We start from the raw sequence: 27872 nt of genomic DNA, 5'->3' as shown, positions 1-27872 counted from the left end.
ACGCCTCCTATTCCCCACGTGGATCCTCTACGACCTGTTTACTTTCCCCCATCTGCTCCCTTTCCTTCAAGATATCCGCATACTCTACACCTCCCGCCACCTTGATCCCCCTCTTCCCCTGGTTGCTCCTCTCCTCTCCAACCCCTCCCTCTATCGCGCCTTCACTGTTGTGTCCTCCCTACCCTTCACCTCTACACCTTTCATCTCCTTTACCAAGGTGGCTTCCGTTGACTCCCCCTCCCAGATGATGCCCTCTCTCCCTCCATTTATCCCTCCTATCAACTCTGATCCTCACCTCCCCCTCCCTTCCTCTGTCCTTTTCCTGGGCCTCCTCTTTGCCCCCCTTCCATCCTGTTTTTTCCCCACCTACCCTCTCTTTGCCTCCCTTCTCTCCCCCGAGTCCTGTTTTCTCTCCCGTCCACTGCCTTTCCCACTGCTTCTCGCGTCCACCCAGCCTCCCCCCCCCCTTTTCTATCTCCCCTCCCTCGATCGGCTCCCCCTTTTTTCTTTTCCTCTCTTCTCTCCCTTTTCCCCTTCATTGGTCCGGGTCCTCCCCCCCCCCCCCCCCCCCCATCTGCCACCGTGTCACCTGTATCGTGATGTTTTAAGTGAGTGTTCAATGTTGTGCATCCCCTGTCAGTGTTGCAAACAGTCACCAGTTGTGTTTTTTATCTCGTACGAACAGAAACCACACTGTCAGCTTGTTTTTTTTAATTGTGCCTGTCTTCTTACTGTGTGTCTTCATCCGCATCGTCACCGCAGTGTTTTTACATTTTAAATTCCACAACTTTCCGCCATTTTACAGTTGTTTCTATAATGTCACCGTTTTGTCGCCTTTTTTGTTGTTTGTTTGTATTATTATTATGTTTTTTTAACTTTCTGTAGGCAGCATATTACGCTGCTGCCGGCCCGCCCCCCGTAATCTGGGGGGCGGGGGGGGGGGGGGGGGGAATCGAAATGCAATAAAGGAAAATAAAAAAGAGGCAGAAATGGAGGGAAGGGCTGCGGAGGAGGAGGATGAGGAGGAGGTCGGGAATAGCCCAGCATTTGTGAAAGTGGAAGTAGGAAACAGAGGCGAGTACGTCGGTACTTCCGAAATTTTTGCCCTCTCCACTTTGACGATAGCGTGTATTGTGTACATGTGCTAGTGTTGAGATTAGCGACTGAGGGAATGGCGTGTGTTCTGTGCCGGCAGACCTGCGCAAGCAGTTCGAGACGTCGCCGTACGGGCGCGCGGTGCGGCTGGGCGCGGGCGCCGAGCTGCGCTGCCTGCCGCCGGCCGGCGTGCCGCAGCCGCGCGTCTACTGGCTGCGCAACGGCGCGCCGCTGGAGCCCGACAGCAACGTCATCGTCTCCAGCGAGGGCCACCTGCTGCTGGGGCAGGCGCGCCTCCAGGACACCGCCAACTACACCTGCGTCGCCGAGAACGTCGCCGCGCGCCGGCTCAGCGAGCCCGCGCTGCTCACCGTCTACGGTCAGTACCCTACAGCTACACTTCTCTACATCTACGTCTACATGGATACTCCGCAAATCACATTTAATTGCCTGGCAGAGGGTTCATCTAACCACCTTCACAATTCTCTATTATTCCAGTCACGTATAGCGCGCGGAAAGAATGAACACCTATATCTTTCCGTACGAGCTCTGATTTCCCTTATTTTATCGTCGTGATCGTAGGATGTCAACAAAATATTTTCGCATTCGGAGGAGAAAGTTGGTGATTGGAATTTCGTGAGAAGATTCCATCGCAACGAAAAACGCCTTTCTTTTAATGATTTCAAGCCCAAATCCCGTATCATTTCTGTGACACTCTATCCCATATTTCGCGATAATACAAAACGTGCTGTCTTTCTTTGAACTTTTTAGATGTACTCCGTCAGTCCTACCTGGTAAGGATCCCACATCGCGCAGCAGTATTCTAAAAGAGGACGGACAAGCGTAGTGTAGGCAGTCTCCTTAGTAGATCTGTTACTTTTTTCTAAGTGTCCTTCCAATAAAACACACCTTTTGGTTAGCCTTCCCCGCAACATTTTCAATGTGTTCTTTATAATTTAAGTTGTTTGTAATTGTAATACCTACGTATTTATTTGAATTTACGGCTTTTAGATTAGACTGATTTATCGTGTAACCGAAGTTTAACGAGTCTCTTTTAGCACTCATATGGATGACCTCACACTTTTCGTTATTTAGGGACAACTGCCACTTTTCGCACCATTCAGATATTTTTTCAAAAATCGTTTTGCAGTTTGTTTTGATCTTCTGATGACTTTATTAGTCGATAAACGACAGCGTCATCTGCAAACAACCGAAGACGGCTGCTCAGATTGTCTCCCAAATCATTTATACGGCTGCTCAGATTGTCTCCCAAATCATTTATATAGATAAGTAACAGCAAAGGGCGTATAACACTACCTTGGGGAACGACAGAAATCACTTCTGTTTTACTCGATGACTTTCCGTCAGTTACTACGAACTGTCTCCTCTCTGACAGGAAATCGCAAATCTAGTCACATAACTGAGACGATATTCCATGAAAACGCAATTTTACTACGAGCCACTTGTGTGGTACAGTGTCAAAAGCCTTCCGGAAATCCAGGAATACGGAATCGATCTGAAATCCCTTGTCAATAGCACTCAACACGTCAGAGCTAATTGTGTTTCACAGGAACGATGTTTTCTAAACCCATGTTGTCTGCGTGTCAATAGACAATTTCCTTCGAGGCAATTCATAATGTTCGAACACAATATATGTTCTAAAATCCTGTTGCATATCAACGTTAACGATATGGGCCTGTAATTTAGTGGATTACTCCCACTACCTTTCTTGAATGTTGGTGTGACCTGTGCAACTTTCCAGTATTTGGGTACGGATCTTTCGTCGAGCGAAAGGTTGTATATGATTGTTGAGTATGGAGCTACTGCATCAGCATACTCCGAAAGGAACCTAATTGGTATACAGTCTGGACCAGAAGACTTGTCTTTATTAAGTGATTTGACTTGCTTCACTACTCCGAGGATATTTACTTCTACGTTACTCATGTTGGCAGCTGTTCTCGATTCGAATTCTGGAATATTTACTTCGTCTTCTTTTGTCAGGGCATTACGGAAGGCAGTGTTTAGTAAATCTGCTTTGGCAGCACTGTCTTCGATAGTATCTCCGTTGTTATCGCGCAGAGAAGGCATTGATTGTTTCTTGCCGCTAACATACTTGCCCCAAGACCTCACAATAAGCACTCAGTTTCTTTCTCCATGTCACTACGAAGAGTATTTTATAGCAGGAGACAAGTTCGTCACCTCATAAATGTAACTTACGATTTACTAGATCTTATTATTAACTAGAGGTTAACGCCAGCTGCTTCACTCGAGTAGACGGCATGGCCTGCAGAGACATTTTTTGTTTTTGTTTTTATTTAGTCGAATTTTTATGTTGTTCCCAAATTGCAACATCTTCTAAGAAGAGACTTCGGGATTGCAGCCGGTCCTCGTAAACTTCGCTCCACGGTATTTCAACTGGACACATGCCAGTCGTCTTCAGGTGGGCCATCGGTCTTCGATGACTTCCAACATCACTACCTTCTCTGATTGGACTCTTGAGGAAGTATAGACTGCTCTTCCTCCACAAACGTTCAGACACCCCACTTAAGTGTTCCCAGCGGACTTCATGGCGTCATAAAGGCAAAGTCTGCACACACGCCATGTTAATGTCCAATAATTGTTGTCCAGATACTTTTTATCAGATAGTATACAATGGACGTGTTATAGACCATCTCCATTTCAAAAGTCATCCTTCTTCTAATGGGCTTGTGTTCAACCCTGCGATGGGTTTGCAACAGTACGCCACTCCACTGCTCTGTCTGCCCTTCTCTTCATTTCAACAATATTAGTTGCTACTCACCATATAGCGGAGACGCTGAGTCGCAGAGAAGCACTCCGTCCTCAGGCCACAAGTGGCCCGGGCCATCCGACCGCCTGTTCCAACGATGTTGTAGTGTCTTAAAACGTGTCTTTTCAGCCTGGCTGTTCTTTTTTGGATGCGACTCTAGAGAGAGATGGTTTCCATTGTTCTTCTCAGTACCTCCCCATCACTAACTGTACCTCTCGAACTGATCTTCAACATGCTGTAGGACCAAATCTCCACGGCTTCTAGCTGGCTTCTCTCCGTTCTCCTATTCTACACGTTACGCATTCGTATAGGACCACACACGTGACAAATATTAGGAATTCATGTAATTGACAAGCAGGATCACAATGTACGGTAGCAGCTCTTAAGAAACTATGGGCAGAATAAAACAGGCCAAAGCTGCTTTTAAAAGAACTTACCTGCCATCAATGAAATTAGTCTGGAATTAAGGAAAAGCATAACAAAGACATTTGTTTGGATTGCAATACATCAAGAACAATAAGATACGCAACAACCAAATGTTGGTTAAACACCGTTAATCCACCCGAATGAGCTGATCAAGATTGGCAGAATGTAGGAGTACATTATACAGTGCTGTTTGTCGTCGCCAGTAAGTACAGATGGACTGATGACAAGTAATGCCAATCTCTTTTGATATTGGCAGAATGTAGGAGTACATTATACAGTGCTGTTTGTCGTCGCCAGTAAGTACAGATGGACTGATGACAAGTAATGCCCATCTCAACTTATGGTTTCCAGAGACCGTACTGGGGATGATCATAACAAAAAAAAATGAAGGGGGCTGAATATTTCGCAAGGCAGACGCCTTATAATCTTGAAGCTCAGAGACCCTGTGGCACGGTGCGTTATCGGATTTCTACACTCCTGGAAATGGAAAAAAGAACACATTGACACCGGTGTGTCAGACCCACCATACTTGCTCCGGACACTGCGAGAGGGCTGTACAAGCAATGATCACACGCACGGCACAGCGGACACACCAGGAACCGCGGTGTTGGCCGTCGAATGGCGCTAGCTGCGCAGCATTTGTGCACCGCCGCCGTCAGTGTCAGCCAGTTTGCCGTGGCCTACGGAGCTCCATCGCAGTCTTTAACACTGGTAGCATGCCGCGACAGCGTGGACGTGAACCGTATGTGCAGTTGACGGACTTTGAGCGAGGGCGTATAGTGGGCATGCGGGAGGCCGGGTGGACGTACCGCCGAATTGCTCAACACGTGGGGCGTGAGGTCTACACAGTACATCGATGTTGTCGCCAGTGGTCGGCGGAAGGTGCACGTGCCCGTCGACCTGGGACCGGACCGCAGCGACGCACGGATGCACGCCAAGACCGTAGGATCCTACGCAGTGCCGTAGGGGACCGCACCGCCACTTCCCAGCAAATTAGGGACACTGTTGCTCCTGGGGTATCGGCGAGGACCATTCGCAACCGTCTCCATGAAGCTGGGCTACGGTCCCGCACACCGTTAGGCCGTCTTCCGCTCACGCCCCAACATCGTGCAGCCCGCCTCCAGTGGTGTCGCGACAGGCGTGAATGGAGGGACGAATGGAGACGTGTCGTCTTCAGCGATGAGAGTCGCTTCTGCTTTGGTGCCAATGATGGTCGTATGCGTGTTTGGCGCCGTGCAGGTGAGCGCCACAATCAGGACTGCATACGACCGAGGCACACAGGGCCAACACCCGGCATCATGGTGTGGGGAGCGATCTCCTACACTGGCAGTGCACCACTGGTGATCGTCGAGGGGACACTGAATAGTGCACGGTACATCCAAACCGTCATCGAACCCATCGTTCTACCATTCCTAGACCGGCAAGCGAACTTGCTGTTCCAACAGGACAATGCACGTCCGCATGTATCCCGTGCCACCCAACGTGCTCTAGAAGGTGTAAGTCAACTACCCTGGCCAGCAAGATCTCCGGATCTGTCCCCCATTGAGCATGTTTGGGACTGGATGAAGCGTCGTCTCACGCGGTCTGCACGTCCAGCACGAACGCTGGTCCAACTGAGGCGCCAGGTGTAAATGGCATGGCAAGCCGTTCCACAGGACTACATCCAGCATCTCTACGATCGTCTCCATGGGAGAATAGCAGCCTGCATTGCTGCGAAAGGTGGATATACACTGTACTAATGCCGACATTGTGCATGCTCTGTTGCCTGTGTCTATGTGCCTGTGGTTCTGTCAGTGTGATCATGTGATGTATCTGACCCCAGGAATGTGTCAATAAAGTTTCCCCTTCCTGGGACAATGAATTCACGGTGTTCTTATTTCAATTTCCAGGAGTGTATTAGAAGTTTTTTCTACCGTTGTCACTAACGCCATTCAGATAATTCAAGAAAACGCGAAATAATTAGAAACCACTTAGGTATCATGAGCACAAATAAAAAAAGGCATAAAACCAAAACGTATGTGGAGCAGGGCGCAGTCTGTATTTTGAGTGTAACAGGTTGAAGCATTTCATTCTTTTGCCAAGTTAAAGATGTTGGTAATCTGTTTTCACCAACATGAATGGTTACAAGAGGCTTATAAGGGAATGGTCCTGTTGTTTCTGCTACCTCAGTATCGCTGGTGAAGCAATAATAAACTTTTTTCTTTTTTTAAAGGCGACTGAGATTTTTTCCCTTGAAAACAGTAGTTACTGTTGAGTCGATATGAGTGGCATAGCTATTTTATAGGTGTGACAAGAAAGAACAGAGGCAAAAAAAAAACACACATTTTTCAAGATACACATTTTCTGTTGTTCTCGCGACTTGCTCTCGGCTTGCAGCATGGAAATCATGCCGTGCTCAATGAAATGCGCGTCTCCGATACAATACGAAAAGTCATTCTTGAAAATGCCCTACCTGAATTCTTCTCCAGTATCCTCAATACTGCACCATCTCTCCCGTCAGTACAACAGGTGGGAGTCTGCATGTTAACTAAGCGTATTCCAGACGTGAGGGTCTACGGCAAGCCGACAGCATTCACATGCCAACAGATACGGCAAACCAAACTCACATACCGAAGTGTCCTCTCAACCCGTCGGCCTACGAATGGGGTCATTTACAAATACAAAGCAAGCAACGTCTATGCAAACAGCCACACGCGCTTAGCTTGTCCAAGGCGCATATTCGATGCTTTCTCCTCCATCGTCATGGACTTGACCTAGTTTTCATGCGACGAACAGCAGGGACCTAATAAAGATCACAGCAACTAATCAGATGATAAGGACGCTCTGTATCGTCTGGTGAATATTTTTATTTTGCTCCATACTGGAATGTTAATCTTGGGATTTGATTAAATTTTTAACGTTTTGTGCTAATAACACCTTTTTCTTTAGGATCTTGGGGAAATTATATTTGAATACTTTGGACAAATAAATTTTGTAATCAAAGCTGGAAGTTACTAGCAGCGGTAATGTAAGAATAACATACTAAATGTCTTGACTTCGTTCTCAGTTAAAATGAACGAGAATAGGTAGGTTAGAAAAACTCCAATACCCCATATTTATTGTGGACAGGCGCAAGAAGCGACACTCTATTATTGCATTTACATATGGGTACGTAATCAAGCAAATAAGACCGGCTATAGTCAAGGCTAGGTTAACTCAAGTGGTGGCCCGGAGCTAGAAACGATGCGTGACTCTTGTTTACTTCATGTAGGCCCAACACAGTTCTGTGAAAGTATAGTAGGAAAGGTAAGAGAATACATGTACTTGTAAGACATCAACCATGAGGTGCAGTAGATGATATTTTGCTCAATAGAACTTTTCTATTGCATTAAATAAAACACACACACAGCTACCCTACCATATAAATGCAATAAATAAAAAATGAGTATCTCAAAAATTTCTTTTCCTCGCTTGTGTCCTAGCGAAGTCTTCTACCACATCCTGGAAGTCAAGAAAACTGGTCACCTCATGTTCAGCTGATAACAAGGCGAGAGCGGAAATACCTTCTTCTTATGTTATACCATGCAATGTGATCTTGATAAGGGGTAGTTTGGAGAATCCTCATCTTCATAATTTGCAGTTGGTATTGAGAGGAAAATTCGGTACGCAATCATCACATTTGGGAAAACGTCACCAAGAACATTTTCAACCATTAATTCATATAATTCGACTGGTGAAATGTTTAGCAGCATTTCTTTGAGGGAACACTTCAAATATTTACTAGAACGAAGAATTTCACAACGAAAACTTTCTTCATCAAGATCACCTAGGTAGTTCTCACAAAGTTTTGACATTTCTGTAAAGAATTCTTTAGCTTCTTGCTGTGCCATATAGCTTGCGACTACTTCGCAATACTTTTCTTCTCACTGTTTTAGTTCTGCTTGTAGTTTATCAACAACTGCAATAAGTGCCACACGAAATTTATCACGTCTACACAGCTCTTCCGATTTTTCTGCATCAGGGACTCTTCTTATTTGCATTTCGTTTTATCGCTGTATTCTGGACACACATTCTTACTTAAGCTCCTAGCTTGGTTTTCATATTCATCATCTTTTCGATAATACGGCTGAAAAACGGAATCAATGATCGGAATGCTTGATACCTGCCAATTAAGTCCACTCCAGGCTTTTGCAAATATTTGTTACTTTTGTCCATTCGAGACAACACGCCAGCCAAGAAAACAACCAATGTTGCCGTCTCCAGGGTTTTAAGTCTTTTCCGAAACGATTCTGCCTCATTTCGTGTTGCTGCCTTTTCTTCTTTGTGCTCGACAAAATCTTCAAGTGACGCTTAAACGGCGTTGTAATTCTGTCAACAGCTGATATTGCTTCATCGCGGCACGTCCCTCTACTATTGGACAATGTCGCCCATTATTCTTCACAAGAATGTGCCAACGATTAGTAGAAGCTCTCATATAGTCGTTACAAAACTTAAAAAAAAAAAAACCGATTCTAAAGATTCCCCTGCGCTGTTTTGGACCAGGAGGTTCAACGAGTGCGCAACACAGGCCACATAAAAAGCTAATGAATTCAATTCCTTTATCTTTGCAAATAAACCTGAATATTCCCCACTCATATTACTCGCAACGACAGTCTTCTACAGTAATATTGTATTTTCCAAAGAGATCTAGGATAATCTTCCTAAGACTTTTCCCGTAGACTGTGTATGGTAACAAAACACAATACCTTACTACCATGGCTAGTTGACTGCTGCATGCCGAGCCTACCGTTGGACTTGCAGTTAGTCCCTATTGTTTTGCTCTTTGAATTTCATCAACTCTTTTACTCAATGCCTTTATTGTCATAAGATCGACGAAATCTTCGCAAATAGTCTTGGAGAAGTATGAGTGATGGTCACGACCTTTAGAGCCATGCTCTTGGATCTATCGTTTCAAAAATGGGTCAGAGTGAGCAGTTAGTCCAAGGGAACCTAAATGGTTAGCACTATTAGGGGCTCCTAAAATTCCGTATATCACCACGGAAAGGAAGTCTTCTTGTAGCCAACGTTTAACTACTTCTACCCTGCGTCGAAGCACTTCATGTCTATAATGATCCTCTGTTTTATTCATATGATGCAGTTGACTGTCGATACGTCCCTCGTTCTTCGCAGAAGCCACGCCACTGAATTATAGTGATGATTAGTGCTGTTTTCATGAGACGTAACTTTTTCTTCTCCCTTCTTCCACTAAGAAAATCCACAGGTTGAAAATGGCGTCCGCATGTTGTCTAGGTCCATGCTGTCAATGAATAATTTACAGAAACTACAAAATACATTTCCTTAAGTTTCGGTATACAACAGCCATTTTCTTTGATTTTTATTTCCATTTAGCGGTTCTCTAAAGAACAAGTTTTTGAATGCGTACCTTTTTTGTTATTTGTAAACACGTTCAGATTGACTAAGATCACGTAAACAGTACTTAAAATCAGAGTGGAGGCCCTCCGTTCACCTGGAGGCCTGGCTCCAAAACCCCTCACCCCCAAGCCACCCCATCCCCCTCCCACTCCTCCTTCCCTTAATCCGGCTCTGGCTAAGGGGCTCCACATTCCGCACATTCAGACTTGCGTATTGGGCTTGTAAACATGCCAGACGTGGAATCACGTCTCCAGTGTGCTGCTGACAAGTAAATCTCGCCATCAACCTGACCTGGAACACTGTATCTGCTTCTGTATACACACTCCGGAAGCCAACGTACGGTTAGTGGCGGAGGACACCTTATATCACTACCGGTCATTTCCTTTCCTGTTCCACATGCAAACAGAGCGCGGGAAAAACAAGTGTTTTGTTTCTCCTACTCACCCGAGTTAATTCGACTACATTCCATTATCCTCGTTTTGCTTTTGTTGATGTTCATCTTATATCCTCCTTTCAAGACACTGTCCATTCCATTCAACTGCTCTTCCAAGTCCTTCGCAGTCTCGTAGTTCTAAGTCTAGGGGACTGATGACCTCAGATGTTAAGTCCCATAGTGCTTAGACCCATTTGAGCCATTTGTAATCGTTTCACGTACTGCTTATGCACTACTGCAACAATAAATCTTTGAGTGAATTGGAGTCTCCTAAAAGGATGCCCTAATTTTTTTTCCGATAGTTGATTATGGACGTCTACACAACATTTGATAAATACGGGGTTGTTGCCGGCCGAAGTGGCCGTGCGGTTAAAGGCGCTGCAGTCTGGAACCGCAAGGCCGCTACGGTCGCAGGTTCGAATCCTGCCTCGTGCATGGATGTTTGTGATGTCCTTAGGTTAGTTAGGTTTAACTAGTTCTAAGTTCTAGGGGACTAATGACATCAGCAGTTGAGTCCCATAGTGCTCAGAGCCATTTGTACCATTTTTGAAATACGGGGTTGGCGCTTCATGGTGTAACAATTTCCGTGTTTATTTATTATATTTTATTTGACTCCCATGCATAGATAAATAAATTCTGCGGCGTGTTTCATCCTTTATGAAACACTATGAGTCTGCGCATCGCTCGCTTTTTAATGATACCCACACGTGTCCGTTAATGTAAATGCGATGAAGCCAATTGCTTTCACGCGAAACGACTGCTGTAAGCGCGGCTGAAATGCTGAACGATTTGCCGTAAATATTTGCTCGACAACTTTAGTCGGTGAATTATTCTGGCAGATACTAGCTGTCGGCCATTACGTCGCTGATTGGAAGCTGTTGGACGGCCGCTAAATCTGAGCAAACATGTTTTTCTACATTTAGAGCAAGCTGCCATCCATCACATCAACTAGAAATTTTGTCTAAGTCATCTTGCATGCTCCTACAGTCACTCAACGGCGACTTCTTCCCGTACACCACAGCGTCACCAGTAAACAGCCACAGGTCGCTGCTCTTACTTATGAAGGGAATAGTAGCGGTCTTATCACACCCCCCTGAACACGATGCCGGTGGCGTTACCCGTGTCTCCGATCAACATGGTCATCAGTTTGTGGCCGCATTTAGTCGCGGTGGTGGTAGACTATCTGTGTCAGGCCTTGAGCATGGTGGAAGACATCTCAGAGCGTCGTGTTTATTGCTAGTGCCGGTGTCTTCAGAATTCTCGAATGAGACAGTCAGCAGGATCCCCTGAATGAATTAAAGTCGAATAGCCTCTCCAATGCGTGTTGGCACCTCCAAGTTGTGCCTACAGTGCTCAGGCGTTGTTTCTTCACGAATAGTGTAGAGTCACTCATTTTCCATTAATCTTACACTCTCTATATGCCTTATTTTCCCTCTCCTAACTTTACACTTTATTGGCTTGCCCAGTCCCCTGATTTGTCACCCACAGAAAATGCCTGAAATGCCTGGGAAAACTTATAATTTCATGTCAGCCTCAAGCCAGGAATCTTCATGAATTGACACGGCGTGTGTTTCACAGACGGCCAAAAAGTCCTCAAGATGACATTCCTATGCCACGACGAACACAAGAGTGTATCCGTGCCCGTGGGAGTCAAACCTCATACTAATGTTGATGATGGACCTTATTTCCGATTGTAATGAAAGATTAAGCTTGAATAACAAGTGCACTGTTTTTGGTGTACTGATTTCTGCTTATTTGTTACTAGATTTCCGTTTATTAGGCCACCTTCACGATATAAGCCGAAAACTAGTTTGAAATAAACAAAAATCAATGGAACAAAGACATTGTACTTGTTATTCAACCTTAAATAGAAGCAATGAAAGTATCCATAAATAGGAAAGTTTAGGCATTGTAGATAAAGAAAATTTCCAGAATGAAGTTTTCACTCTGCAGCGGAGTGTGCGCTGATATGAAACTTCCTGGCAGATTAAAACTGTGTGTGAGACCGAGGCTCGGACTCAGGACCTTCGCTTTTCGTGGGCAAGTGCTCTACCGACTTTTTTCCTGATCTCATTTTGTTGGTTGCATTTGTTCGGGGCGGACGTTCCATGATCCTTGTTCAATTTCATCGTTGATCGGTTCACTCAGTTTTTTATTACAGACAGAAGGTAACCATCTGACCGAGCACTCTGAGCTACCGTGCCAGCACCGACTGCGATACCCGACTCACGACCCGTCTCCACAGATGTAATTCTGCTAGTATCTCGTCTCCTGCCTTCCAAACTTCACAGAAGCTCTCCTACGAACCTTGCAGAACTTGCACTCCTGAAAGAAAGGAATGCTTGATCTGCAAGTTTCGCAGGAGGGCTTCTGTGAAGTTTGGAGGACAGGAGACGAGGTACCGGCAGAGTTACAGCTGTGAAGACGAATCGTGAGTCGTGCTTGGGTAGTCCTGTCGGTAGAGCACTTCCCCACCAAAGGCAGAAGTCCCGAGCTCGAGGCACACAGTTTTAATCTGCCGGCAAGTTTCAAAAGAAAACTTAGGACACCTAGAAAGACAACGTAGATTTTGATCCGATGACAGCATGTACCACCTGGATGACAGTATATGTTCTTATAATGATTTCAACGTCGTCCACCAACAAATAGCGTAGCGGCATACCTATCAGAGCGCCTCTGCATCTACCCTTTAAGAGGAAATACTCACAGCCAGAAGGCTCAGTGTGGTGCAGACGTGTGAAGTAAGCTGGAAACCCTGCCACCGAAATGCACTAGTGCTTCCTACAGCCGACTGAGCGAGTTTGAAAGGGGTCAAAATGTGGCCTTCTGAATGGCGGGATGATCCTTTCGGAGAACTGCCACACACATTGGACGTGCTGCGTCAGTTGTGCAACGGTGCTGTTATCAGTGGTCACGTGAACATTTACACACCCGTAGACCAGGCTCTGAACGTCCAAGCAGCACAGGCGCCCGCCACGATCATTGTATTGGAAGGGTAGCAGTGGCAGATCGGGTAGATACCACAGCATAGATAAGAAAGCTTGTGAGCCCAAATGTTCCAACAAGAACTGTTGCGAACCGGCTGTTAGCACTGGGACAACGGGGACGCACACCTCTAGCCCGTCTTTTACTCACGCCACAGCATCGACGTGCACGGCTCGAGCAGTACTGTCAAAGGATCACTTGGAATGGTGCGTCGTGGTCTTCAGCGATTAAAGCGGATTCTGCCTGCACCCAAGTGATGGTCGCTTACGCGTACGATGTCGACCTGCTGAACTCTTTGTCTCGAAGAGTTCATTCGTCCAAGACACACTGGCCCCTTCTCGGGCCTTATGGTCTAAGGTACGATAAGCTACAACTCTCGTTCACCTTTAGTATTTCTAGAGGGGAAGCTAACAAGCGCTCGGCATGTGCAGAATGTTGTTAGAGCCGTTCTTCCAACAGGAAGGTGGTGTGTTGTTCCAACAGGATAACGCTCGCCCGCACAGCGTCCGTGAAACTCAACGTGCTCTGCAAGGCCTGCAGCGACTTCCCTGGTCAGCAAGCTCTCCAAACTTGTCTCCAGTCGAGCACTTGTTTGATATGAGGAGACGAGACGTGACTCGTGCAACTCGTTAATCAACAACTCTTGCAGAACTACATGGATAGGTGCAGCTGATGTGGAATAATGTGTCCCAGTACAATATTCGCCTTCTGCACTATCAACTGGATGTCAAAGACAGCGCCTGCATTGCCGTCCGTGGAGGCTATATCACGTACTAATATGGGTATTTCAGCATGGGTCGACGCCTAGTATCTCAGAACCGCTTGGACTATTGATCTATAAATGTAATCGTTTCGCCGGCTGTGTGGCCGAGCGGTTCTAGGCGCTTCAGTCTGGAACCGCGTTGCTGTTACTGTCGCAGGTTCGAATCCTGCCTCGGGCATGGACGTGTGTGATGTCCTTAGGTTAGTTAGGTTTGTTGTTGTTGTGATCTTCAGTCCAGAGACTGGTTTGATGCAGCTCTCCATGCTACTCTATCCTGTGCAAGCTGCTTCATCTCCCAGTACGTACTGCAGCCTACATACTTCTGAATCTGCTTAATGTATTCATCTCTTGGTCTCTCTCTACTGTTTTTACCCTCCACGCTACCCTCCAATAGTAAATTGGTGATCCCTTGATGCCTCAGAACACGTCCTACCAACAGATCCCTTCTTCTAGTCAAGTTGTGCCATAAACTCCTCTTCTCCTCAATTCTATTCAATACCTCCTCATTAGTTATGTGATCTACCCATCTAAACTTCAGAATTCTTCTGTAGCACCACATTTCGAAAGCTTCTATTCTCTTCTTGCCAAAACTATTTATTGTCCACGTGTCACTTCCATACGTGGCTACACTCCATACAAATACTTTCAGAAACGACTTCCTGACACTTAAGTCTATACTCGATGTTAACAAATTTCTCTTCTTTAGAAACGCTTTCCTTGCCATTGCCAGTCTACATTTTATATCCTCCCTACTTCGACCATCCCACAGTTATTTTGCTCCCTGAATAGCAAAACTCCTTTACTACTGTGTCTCATTTCCTAATCTAATTCCCTCAGCATCACCCGAGTTAATTCGACTACATTCCATTATCCTCGTTTTGCTTTTGTTGATGTTCATCTTATATCCTCCTTTCAAGACACTGTCCATTCCATTCAACTGCTCTTCCAAGTCCTTCGCTGTCTCGTAGTTCTAAGTCTAGGGGACTGATGACCTCAGATGTTAAGTCCCATAGTGCTTAGACCCATTTGAACCATTTGTAATCGTTTCACGTACTGCTTATGCACTACTGCAACAATAAATCTTTGAGTGAATTGGAATCTCCTAAAAGGATGCCCTAATTTTTTTCCGATAGTTGATTATGGACGTCTACACAACATTTGATAAATACTGGGTTGGCGCTTCATGGTGTAACAATTTCCGTGTTTATTTAGTATATTTTATTTGACTCCCATGCATAGATAGTTAAATTCTGCGGCGTGTTTCATCCTTTATGAAACACTATGAGTCTGAGCATCGCTCGCTTTTTAATGATACCCACACGTGTCTGTTAATGTAAATGCGATGAAGCCAATCGCTTTCACGCGAAACGACTGCTGTAAGCGGGGCTGAAATGCTGAACGATTTGCCGTAAATATTTGCTCGACAACTTTAGTCGGTGAATTATTCTGGCAGATACTAGCTGTCGGCCATTACGTCGCTGATTGGAAGCTGTTGGACGGCCGCTAAATCTGAGCAAACATGTTAACTGCTACGGAGCGCCCATACCGGCGCAGCCATTAGTAAACAATGAAGCAGGATTAATACCGCGCGGCTGTTGCTGCATAATTACTTAGCGAAAAATAAGATACAAGCGGTTTTATTTGCTGACCCAACACGAGTCCATCAGCAAAAATTGCTGCGTGGAGGAGAATTTAGGTCGGAAATATCGCAGGCGAGAACAGAGCAAACATTTGTAGCGGGTACATATTTGAATGTAATCCACTTTTCGTTATTAGTTCTGATATTGGCGAATCCGGGTAAGGTACATCAACGCATATCCTTGAATTCCAGCATAAATCAAAGAAGTTAAATATTAATTTCTACTGTAACACAGCGACAGATGTACAGCTTGTCATCTTTTATCATACCCGAAAGAAATTTGTGACTTTTCATACCTATAAACAAACACCATCTCCACCAGCAGCATCGAAAAGCAATATAATATTCGTAAAGATATAAAAGGTAGTTATTGCTATACTGCATTTCACACATGTCTATATGTTTAGAGTAAATGTAATAACTTCTTTTCGTGAGTATGAATTAAATTTTTGATAGTTTGGATAGGTATATTTATGCCGTAAATGGTATTAGTTCCTACTTTCCCTGAAAGAACGTATATCCCACAATGCTACACTAGAGGATAGAATAACATGTCAAATGCTGTTAATACATAGGCTTCAGCCAGTGTCATTCTCATTAAAATTCGTTTGGACGTCACTAACCTACTTTTACTAACAGGGTCGGTAGTTATGATGTAGAGAAACTGCAGACAAACAAATAAAGAATGTCCAGAGTGATACACTATTCAGAAGTAGCCGCTTCAATTTTGATGGTATAAGAACTGTTTTGATCCTCGTTCTTTTAAACGTTAGTTGAATTTTATGTCGGTTCTTCACAGAACACGACAACAGTATTAAATAAGAAACACTTTCGTGATCTGCAAAACATAGTTCATTTAATCTTCAGGTTTTCGCGGCGCAAAGACTGCTCCATTAAGTTTCGGGAATGCAGCCGCATAAATTCTGCTTCTTCTTCTAATATTTCGGCTGTATACCTTTCAGCCATCTTCAGAGAGAGAGCCGTACGACTGACGCTCCAGCGCTCGCTCCATCCTATTTAAACTCGCGGACCGCGCCACTGCGCATGCGGCCACAGATAAACAAGGCGCCAGTGATGTTGATCGGCGGCAAAGACGTAACATATGCATGAGTTACGTCTGTGGCTGCGCATTCGATCCATGCTGGGAGGTCGATGTATTACTGGGAGCTGAACCGTAGCGACGTCTTTGTAAGTTCAATATTGAAAGTGCCGGATTCCATGATTTATCTAATGTGAAACCGCTGTCTCTATTAATTAAATTCTTCGCCAAGCGGATTTCAATGGCCTCTTTTACTACGGAGTCCCAGAAAGATGAAACAGAAGTCAGAATTTCGACATTTTCATATACCATAGAGTGACCAGAATCAATACAATGCTCTGCCACAGCCGATTTACTGGGTTGTAAGAGCCGAGTGTACCTGCGATGTTCCGTACACCTCTCTTGGACTGTACGATTCGTTTGTCCGATATATGAAAGGCCACATTCACATGGTATCTTGTAAACTCCAGGCTTGCGGAGTAGTAAGTCATCTTTAACGGAACCCAGGAGTGCAGCCGTCTTCGCCGGTGGACGAAAAATCACTTTTACTTTATGTTTAGTGAGGATCCGTCCTATTTTGGATGAAAGGCTTCCCACATACGGCAGGACAGCCAAGGATTTAAATGTTTCCTCGTCATCTTCTGCATTCCTTACGGACACCTTAGGTTTTAATTGTAGTGCCTTACGTATCTGTTGTGGAGAATACCCGTTGTCCTCAAAAACTCTCTTCAGATGTAAAAGTTCGTCTTTTAAACTACTTTCATCAGATATGACATGTGCTCGGTGTACCAAAGTTCTTAGAACACTGCTCATCTGCGAAGGATGGTGACAGCTATTTGCATGTAAATATAAGTCCGTACGGGTCGGTTTCCGATATACTGCATGACCCAGAGTGCCATCTTCTTTGCGCCGAACCAAGACATCCAAAAATGGAAGACATCCCTCCTTTTCCACTTCCATTGTAAACTGAATTTGTCCATGGATGGAATTCAGATGGTTTAAGAAGTCCTGCAATTTGTCCTCGCCAAAGCTGGAGCGAGCGCTGGAGCGTCAGTCGTACGGCTCTCTCTCTGAAGATGGCTGAAAGGTATACAGCCGAAATATTAGAAGAAGAGGCAGAATTTATGCGGCTGCATTCCCGAAACTTAATGGAGCATAGTTCATTTAGTCACGAACTCGCTTTCAGCCTCTTAGGCGGCCCCTAGATGGTCAGCAATATTGTGAGATATTATTGACGTTCTCCCCCCCCCCCCCAAGACTGATCAATAATATTGTCAATAACATTGTGAAATAATACTGTGATTCAGAACGTTGGACGTTAAAGACACTGGTTCCCGTGATAATAGGTCTACTGTGTTACAAGCGGAAAGAAAGTTTCATGAAAAAGTGGCTCAAGGAGAAAGATCACTCTCAAAAACTTGCTGTCAGGCTTGAGGTTGAACAAAAAAATAAGATTATGATAAATTTTTGAGTGTCACTGGTCCAAAAAAAAAAAAAAAAAAAAAAAAGTGGCTCTGAGCACTATGGCACTTAACATCTGAGGTCATCAGTCCCCTAGAACTTAGAACTACTTAAACCTAACTAACCTAAGGACATCACACACATCCATGCCCGAGGCAGGATTCGAACCTGCGACCGCAGCGGTCGCGCGGTTCCAGACTGAAGCGCCTAGAACCGCTCGGCCACTCCGGCCGGCGCTGGTCCAACATTTGATACATTCCTGTAAATGGTTCACCCCATAAATTGGTCCCCCTGCATAGACACGAAAATCGTTTTGTGATCAAATAAATAATATATCGCTGAACTGAAAGGAAGTGTTTCCTATTTAGTAAACCCATTATTTGATCATAAAGCGAGGTGAGCTGCTGGTGTACATGTAATGACCACCAGATTAATATACCAATGTCCTAAGATAAATCTCAGACATCTTCACAGTTTCTCATGGAACGAGGCCACGTGAAACTCGTAAAAACGCGTCAGCTGATTGAGGCTCTTAAGCCCTGCGAGCACTCTCCATGCTATTGGAAAGGAGTAGGCGTTGTACGCGCACTGACTTTGACCATTTATTTACCTTGACTGTCATAACAACACAAATAGGCACTATATAAGTAAAATTACCAAATAAGCAGCAACCAGTCGCAAAATCATGTTTTATTTATTCACTTTTGTAAACACCATTTTGCGACTGGTTGCTGCTTATTTGGTAATATTACGGTTTACGGTCGCTGAACAACTTGGGAACCACATGGAGCCCACCATTCACTACATAAGTACTCAGCATAGCTGTCAGTACGAAGCACAGTACACAGTACATTGAAGAAAAATCGGAACGTTGTTTCGGTGTTTCAGTGTTTCGCGTAGTAAACTCCGTCACAAACTTAAGGTCTGAAGGCACTTAGGACAGGACCTGAGCTACAGTAATCACATTTTGGGGCGTTAAACTTTGATGTATTTCCATGACGCCGGATTCGTTCACCAACAGCGCAAAGGAACGCCTAAGCAAGTGTCTAAAGATATTTAAACACAAATATGACTTCACATGAAATCTATATGTTGTAGAAAAAATATTTATAAAGAAATTACGCTGAAAAACAACATTCAATGTCGATACTGCCACAGTTATTTGTTTGCAAATTAAATATAGAAAGTTTTAACTAGTTATCCTGGTTCAAGTGCCCCCGCCGCCATACTGGATACGTCAAGACCGTCCGATGTGTATGGGTCCACCGCCGGGCGGAGTGGCCGTGCGGTTCTAGGCGCTACAGTCTGGAACCGAGCGACCGCTCAGGTCGCAGGTTCGAATCCTGCCTCGGGCATGGATGTTTGTGATGTCCTTAGGTTAGTTAGGTTTAACTAGTTCTAAGTTCTAGGGGACTAATGACCTCAGCAGTTGAGTCCCATAGTGCTCAGAGCCATTTTAGCCATTTTACCTCGTGTATATCACGATATTTAGATAAAATTTGGGAGATTTCTTTCTCAGATTCACAGTTTTGAGTTTTTTCAGATATTCACTTAGGGGCCAAACTGAATTGTAATAAAGGATGAGCCGGCCGCTGTGGCCGAGCGGTTCTACGCGCTTCAGTCCGGAACCGCGCTGTTGCTACGGTCGCAGGTTCGAATCCTGCCTCGGGCGTGGATGTGTGTGACTTTCTTAGGTTAGTTAAGTGTAAGTAGTTGTAAGTCTAGGGGACTGATTATCTCAGATGTTAAGTCTCATAGTGCTTAGAGCCATTTAAAACATTTTTTAAATAAAGGATGTCCTAGAAGTCCTTCCCTGATGACAAACACGCATAAAGCAGAAAATATGACACACAAACACCTATATTTTAATTTAATTTTATCTTTATTTTGCAGCTTAAAATGTGGCTGTATTCAAAACATTGGAGGTAGGAATTAAAAAACGCCTTCAGTCACAACTTTTTCGTGTTTTATTAACCACACGATGCGTTTCGGACCCTGTGGGCCCATCGTCAAGTGTAATTTGTCTTAATACACGTTTTATTTCTTCTCCTGAATGAGGTGAAATGCATATTCCAGTCACGAAGAGGTTTAATTCAAATCAAATGGCTCTGAGCACAATGGCACTTAACTTCTAAGGTCATCACTGCCCTAGAACTTAGCACTACTTCAACCTAACTAACCTATGGACATCACACATATCCATGCCCGAGGCAGGATTCGAACCTGAGACCGTAGCGGTTGTGCGGTTCCAGATTGTAGCGCCTAGAACCGCTCGGCTACCCCGGCCAACGAAAAGGTTTAATGTTAGGTTATGAATTTCGAAGTTGAATGTGGAAAATATGTGCAAAATAGCGGAAATTGATCACTGTAAACTCACCACATCACCCAAGGAAAGCTATTTTAACGTTTTAGTACATTTGCACACACATGTTTACAAACACTTCACGACGACAACGAAATGCACAAAAGCATCTGTGAAGTGTTTATAAAAATGTACATGCAAATTTACATCTTGAATGAAGTGATATGTACGAAAACGACGGAGAAAAGAATGTTTGCCGGTACTAAAACGTTAAAAATACTTTCCTTGGAAGATGTGGTAAGTTTACACTGTTCATTTTGCACACTGGGTGTTGTGTGATGTCCTTAGGTTAGTTAGGTTTAAGTAGTTCTAAGTTCTAGGGGACTGATGACCATAGATGTTAAGTCCCATAGTGCTCAGAGCCATTTGAACCATTTTTTCATTTTCCACTATTTTGCACATATTTTCCGCGTTCGACTTACGAAATTCATAACCTAACATTAAACCTTTTCGTGACAGGAATATTCATTACACCTCATTCAAGAGAAGAAATAAATCAGGTACTAAGACAAATTACACCTGACGATTGACCCACAGAGTCCGTAATGTAGTTAATAAAACACGAAAAAGTTGTGACTGAAGGCATTGTTTAATTCATACCTCCAACATATATTTTATCTTGAAGTGCAGGTAGCATATTCAAGTTTTTGTGTACACAGACACAATTAATAAATTTCGAAGTGTGCTACTTTCACTGCCCGAAGGATATACAATCAATATTCCTATTCCACCCATGTGTTGGTCAACACTTCGTGAGGAATGTATGTTATGATGTCAGTAATTCTGCGCCGTAATGCTGCGTTGTCGTTCACTGGTGTTTGGTAAACTTGGTCCTTGACTTAACCACAGAGAAACAGAGCCAGATGTGTTATGTCCGATGATTGTGGAGGCCTATTGATGGGATCACAATTTCCGATCCATCTTCCCGGAAATGTTGTATCCAAATAGGCACAAAGACACAATAAGTATGTATGTACACAAAAACTCGAGTATGTCACATGCAATTCAAGATAAAAAGTATTTATCTGTGTAATATTTTATGACTTATGAATGTTTCTAATCAGCGAAAGATTTCTGGGATACCCAGTATATACACTCCTCTTTATATCTACGCTTCATTAACTCTGATTGGGTTATTAATCGGTCTGAGATGTTGTTATTGTGGTCTTCAGTCCTGAGACTGGTTTGATGCAGCTCTCCATGCTACTCTATCCTGTGCAAGCTGCTTTATCACCTAGTACGTACTGCAGGCTACATTCTTCTGAATCTGCTTAATGTATTCATCTCTTGGTCTCCCTCTACGATTTTTACCCTCCACGCTGCCCTCCAATACTATATTGGTGATTCCTTGATGCTTCAGAATATGTCCTACCAACAGATCCCTTCTTCTAGTCAAGTTGTGCCACAAACTCCTCTTCTCCCCAATTCTATTCAATACCTCCTCATTAGATATGTGATCTACCCATCTAATCTTCAGCATTCTTCTGTAGCACCACATTTCGAAAGTTTCTATTCTCTTCTTGTCTAATCTATTTATCGTCCATGTTTCACTTCCATACATGGCTACACTCCATACAAATACTTTCAGAAACGACTTCCTCACACTTAAATCTGTACTCGATGTTAACAAATTTCTCTTCTTCAGGAACGCTTTCCTTGCCTTTGCCAGTCTACATTTTATATCCTTTCTACTTCGGCCATTATCAGTTATTTTGCTCCCCAAATAGCAAAACTCCTTTACTGCTTTAAGTGTCTCATTTCCTAATCTAGTTCCGTCAGCATCACCCGAGTTAATTCGACTACATTCCATTATCCTCGTTTTGCTTTTGTTGATGTTCATCTTATACCCTCCTTTCAAGATACTGTCCATTGCGTTCAACTGCTCTTCTAAGTCCTTTGCTGTCTCTGACAGAATTACAATGTCATAGATGAACCTTAAAGTTTTTATTTCTTCTCCATGGATTTTAATACCTACTCCGAATTTTTCTTTTGTTTCCTTTGTGCAACTGATTCATACGAAAGGGTGACACAACTGTCTGAGATATGATCCCGTTTATAGACGCGAGCAGAATCTGTAAAGTCAAAACTTCTGACTGCGCAGTTTTTCACGTACCGTCATTACGAATCTCGAAGTAATGCTGGCAGAAACTTTCATCCGTCCTTTTTAAATAGGGTCAAGATGATGGCGCAGTGTCCTTATATTTAGCAGTGATATTACTGGTGCAATTGAGTTTCTTATAAGGCAGTACTAGGCATTCATTTCAGATTTACGGTTAAAGCACTGGTAAAGTAATAACAATCGCAGGCTTTCGGACCCTTATTAACACATTTGTGTAAAAGATTGATCCGAAAATGTAGAATATTTGTTGTGTGTAAACTATATTAAACTACAAAATGTTGTTTGACAGGAGTTTTATACCTTTCGACAGTTCATACGCAAATCGGTTCCAAATGAGCTGCTACGAAACTAAGAAAGACATAATGCTGTGGATGCTATAACGCGTGATAGGCACATCAAGGGAAAAAGCTCTGCAGACAGGAACGTTTTTTACGGCATTTTAAACTGCAGACGTACAGAGAGTCGTTGTTCGGCCGTGACTGGGATCTCCCTGCTGTCGGGGGCCAATGATCGATGGCAGTGGGCTGCCGCAGGACCCGCCCAGAGCCGTGTCATGGTCGATGCTCAACAAAAGTAAAGGGAGGCAACCCACACCGGTCTCCCCCCTGCCACCCGGAGTTATAGTTCCGATCGGCCGATGTCGATGTCTCTCATAATGGAAATTCTGTCTTGTCTCAGAGCGCATCTCCAGATCGTGTGATAGAGTCATTCGGATAATCAGATCACATGCTGACACATCTCGTCTCATGGTGCTTCACAACCCGCTACAAAATACAGCAGAACGGAAATTAGTCTTGTTTATACCGCGTCAACTTAGATCTGTCCAAGCAATGAGGCGTACCCACACTGGCCATGATGGTCAGGGAGCCACTGCCGGCATTTCACTCTCGGGGAGTGTTAGGAATGCAAGATTATTCACTTTACGGCTCTTCTAGTAATTCCTGAAACCCATAAAACTTTCATGCCTAGCCTTTAAAACAAACCGGAATGCAATTATAGTACGCATGAGCTCCTGAATTAGAGACTTCTCATTTCAATAAACTTTACCAGCAGCCGTATATTTTACGTTATTTTATTTTATTTCGAACGCAGCCAGTTTCGGCAACTCATTTTGCCATCTTCAGGCCCCATACGCTTTTTTCGAATCAACGAGCTTATCACATAGTGCCATAAAACTGGATACCGTGAATACCAGTCGTTGTACAATTGATTCATATGAAAGGGTGACACTCTTTCACCCTTTCATATGAATCAGTATTGATCTGTATGCTTTTCAGTAATAAAAATGATTATGTATTAAAATTACTTATGAAGAAACGATCACGGTCGCAACTGTTTAATGGTAAGTAGTAGTCACGAGTAAGATCGCCAACACTCCAAAACATGTTGGTTAAAATCATATTTGTTAAAGTATTATATCGTATATCGCGTTCTTATTGCATTCCTTTCAGTTCAGAAAAGATATTAATCAAAATAAGTGACAGTCATTAACGAGATTTCAGAATAATTACAGACATATAATCGTGTGGCGTATTACACCTTATCTGGAGCGACAGTTACATGAAACGAGAATTCGTTGTTCATATTAAAATACGGCAAACGAAGAACCTGCTCACTTATTCATTAGTTCAATGATTATCTCTTACTGCTATATTGTTCAAAAAGAATTCGTGTATCGCCAGATAGTCCACGTGAGGATAATAACAGTTCTTTCGTCTGTAATACAATCTACCACATTGTATTAAAAAGTGTTCTGGCACTGCGGTGTTTTTCTTGGATAAGGTGTGGTCCACCTATAGCGCTTAAGAACACAGTAAATACGGAAGGATCTTAACACATTTTACTGCTTTGTGTACTAAGTACAGTAAATGAAGATTTCGGAAGGCATGATTATTTTTATCAGCCTGACAATGCTTCGTATCATAATGTAAGCTTTCTATAAAATGTTGTGTGTTTGTGAGAGAACTGAATATATTAATTTCGAAAACTTGCTCTTCATATAACGTGTCCTTTAGGTATAGTATTCAATTGCTCCGCAAACGTGACTGTTGGATGGCCGTGTGGTGCGCATGTGGGTAGTGTCGTGAAATAAAACTTAAAGCCTGAAATAAAGAACATGAATCTACTTAAATGCCAAAAGAAAAAGAAACTAATTGTGTGCTCAGTGAAAACTACATAACTAAAACTCTGTACCGAAACACATCAAGGACGATGCGTAAAATGAAGAGCAATGTTAGACTAACAGCATCCTCAAAAATAAAGTACTGCTCTACTCGGAAGAAAAAAACTGAAATTAGCAACACTGTTCACTGAAAATTAGTTCAGGCCTATTTGCTAGGGGGACACTCGACAATCTTGACTACACACTGTTATACTGCTTGCACAAGGACTCAAGGTGGGATCTGCCCTGAAATAAAAGTGACTTACCTCTTGCTCTGTATGCTCGCTTTTTTGGGGGGGGGAGGGGCGGGGGGTACTGAAATGAAATACAAAGCAGCAGCTAAAGATGAATAAAGTACTCTAATTTTTTTATCAGAAACAAACTGTTGCTTCGTGCGGCGGTAAGGTGTAATTCAGAACTTTACCATGAATCATTCAGTTGGATTTTATTTTAAAGAAAATATTTTTTTTCTAGGAGTCAGACTTTGATTACTGAGAAAAAGACAACACAGTGTTAGAAGCCTACAACAATTAAAAAATTCCCTCATTACAAAAATTATAAACATACCTTTACAATTCCTCCAAAATCTTCAACAGTACAAAAACAGAATATTATGTATCAATTTTCCCCTAAAATACTCCAGATAGTTTCTCCCAGATTCACAAATACAGATCTCTTTCTCGGAAGAATTCAACTGTTCGCTAATATGCCTCAAATACGAATATCTCAGCACTGCACAACTGACTAACTAGCAAGTCAACCACAAATATAACTAAATATACGAAGACAGTAACTTGTTCTCGAAAGAACAGTTACTGTTGATGACCGTGCAGCTTTTCCCTGGAATAAATGATGACTAACTGAAAGCCACAGCTGCCGACAGGTGTTTTGATATACCTCGATGTGGACAGCTGAAAATGTGTGCCCCGACCGGGACTCGAACCCGGGATCTCCTGCTTACATGGCAGACGCTCTATCCATCTGAGCCACCGAGGACACAGATGAATAGCGCGACTGCAGGGACTTATCCCTTGCACGTTTCCCGTGAGACTCACACTCCCAACTGTCCACAATTCTACATATGTACATAGTGGGTGGGCAAATGTCTATAAGGTACAATACGTATGTAGAATTGTGGACAGTTGGGAGTGTGAGTCTCACGGGAAACGTGCAAGGGATAAGTCCCTGCAGTCGCGCTATTCATCTGTGTCCTCGGTGGCTCAGATGGATAGAGCGTCTGCCATGTAAGCAGGAGATCCCGGGTTCGAGTCCCGGTCGGGGCACACATTTTCAGCTGTCCACATCGAGGTATATCAAAACACCTGTCGGCAGCTGTGGTTTTCAGTTAGTCATCATTTAATATAACTAAACACAGAGTCAAGGATCTTATTCACTACTCCTACAGTGCGATTATTCATCTTTGTCCCAGTACAGTAAAGGTGAATTATTTACAATAGCAGGAAACGTATGAGAACTTTACAATAAAGCTGCATCTGTGAGGCATTCCCGGAAGCCAGAGTGTCGACCGAACCCAGTGTACCATCTTTGGAATGAGAAATAACGTCGACTTCGCTTCACATCCCATCGTCCAACATCATTACTTCCTCTGGTTTCGGCTCTTGAGGAAGAACGGGCTGCCATTCTTCCACAGACGCTCAGACATCCCAACGTAGTTCAAGTCGTAGTAAGGGTGAAGGGTGGACACGACTCATATTAATGTCCACTAACAGGTGTGCGTATACTTTGGACCAGATAGTGCATGTAGGTGTAGACGCGTTTGCCATTGGAGGAAAGCGACGAGAGAAGAGTGTAAATGATCAGTAAGCTGAGGACGAGAGGGCGGAAGCCGTAAGTGGCGAGAGCAGGTGACACGGGCTAGCAGCAGCGACCCGCGACTGCTGTTAGGGCGACGTGACGGGCCGCGTTATGCCGCGTAAATGGCGCGTATCAGCAGGTTGCAGGGCTCGTGATCCCCGCGCAGCTGTTAAGGAAATCCTCGACGGCTGCGAAAGCGGCGCCTTCCCCCAGTCTGGCTGGTGTCTGCACTCGGCGCCGCTGAGAGCCTCTCGGGGCACAAGACGGACTGCTTCCTGCCTCTCTCTGCCCTTACCGCCCCTGGTCAGGCAGGCCGGGCTACCAGCGGCGTTGCCCGTTTTCCAGGGCCGCTGCACCTGCCAGCCGCAAGCGCCATCCACAAAAAGTGACCGCCGGCGAAATGGGAGCTGCCTTCTCGCAAAATGTTGCTGTTTGCTCCATCGCGCGAAATCCGACTCTCGCTCTTTACGCATGACACCTTAAAAATTAAGCACATGGCATGAATTCCTTCTGCTCGAGCAGAGGATGTGTTTCGATGTTCGTGTGTGACAGGTAGAAATTGTGCTATCCGGAGAGGATGAATTAAAATCAATTCACACTGGATATCAACGCAGCAGAAGGCAACTTCATAGTCAAATGGAGGTGTTACAAGCTGCGACAAAGTCACGAATAAAGACAGTGATCTAGGGTGTACAGAACTTTGCTTACCCGCATTTAAATTTAAATGTGTGTGGAATCTTATGGGACTTAACTGCTATGGTCATCAGTCCCTAAGCTTACACACCACTTAACCTAAATTGTCCTAAGGACAAACACACACACACCCATGCCCGAGGGAGGACTCGAACCTCCGCCGGGACCAGCCGCACAGTCCGTGACTGCAGCGCCCCTGACCGCTCGGCTACTCCCGCGCGGCCCTTACTCGCAGTGACAGATTACAAATTGCCGTCAGCCTATCCATTTCGATCCATAAAGATCATATTCGGATCTCTCCGCTAGATGGGAAGCAACTGGAATTACGGAACAACAAATTAAAATAAATGAAAATTTTCTCTATAGAAAAAACCTTCAACTGGATGTATTGCGCCCTGAGGGAGATATTTAATCATGAGGTAGCTAAGGGATCGGTACAAAGCCCTCGTTCTACAAATTCTTGAGGGTTGTTCGTCGATCTGGAACGCTTATCAAGCTGAGTTAAAGGAAGGGAGAGAAAACATTCAGTGAAGAGACGCACAATTCGTCATGCGTGTCTTTAGACAGCGTAAAAATCTCCCAGAAGTGCTCAACGAATTACATTGCGAGACTTTACAAGAAAATGTTGTGCATTACGACCAGCCTTGCTTACCTAATACCCATAGCGAACGTAACAAATGGTTCAAATGGCTCTAAGCATTA

The 27872-nt window shown here is 44.0% G+C and overlaps 1 protein-coding gene and 2 non-coding genes across 3 annotated transcripts in view; 2 read left to right on the top strand and 1 right to left on the bottom strand.

Annotated features, from left to right (window-relative positions):
• The window catches only part of LOC126418624 (netrin receptor UNC5C), a 346615-nt gene that overhangs the window by 227532 nt on the left and 91211 nt on the right, over positions 1-27872 (top strand). Inside the window, exon 5 of the mRNA XM_050085470.1 lies at positions 1196-1474. Coding sequence (XP_049941427.1) covers positions 1196-1474 — 279 coding nt within the window. The remainder of the gene's footprint in view (positions 1-1195; positions 1475-27872) is intronic.
• Trnat-ugu (transfer RNA threonine (anticodon UGU)) lies at positions 25585-25658 on the bottom strand. Its single transcript has one exon. It is a non-coding gene; the product is annotated as a tRNA-Thr (tRNA).
• Trnat-ugu (transfer RNA threonine (anticodon UGU)) lies at positions 25872-25945 on the top strand. The gene has a single exon. It is a non-coding gene; the product is annotated as a tRNA-Thr (tRNA).

The sequence above is a fragment of the Schistocerca serialis genome, chromosome 9 (assembly GCF_023864345.2).
Source record: "Schistocerca serialis cubense isolate TAMUIC-IGC-003099 chromosome 9, iqSchSeri2.2, whole genome shotgun sequence".
Lineage (NCBI taxonomy): Eukaryota > Metazoa > Arthropoda > Insecta > Orthoptera > Acrididae > Schistocerca > Schistocerca serialis.
The sequence above is the reverse complement of the archived record's forward strand: the minus strand, read 5'-3'. Positions and strand labels throughout refer to the sequence as shown.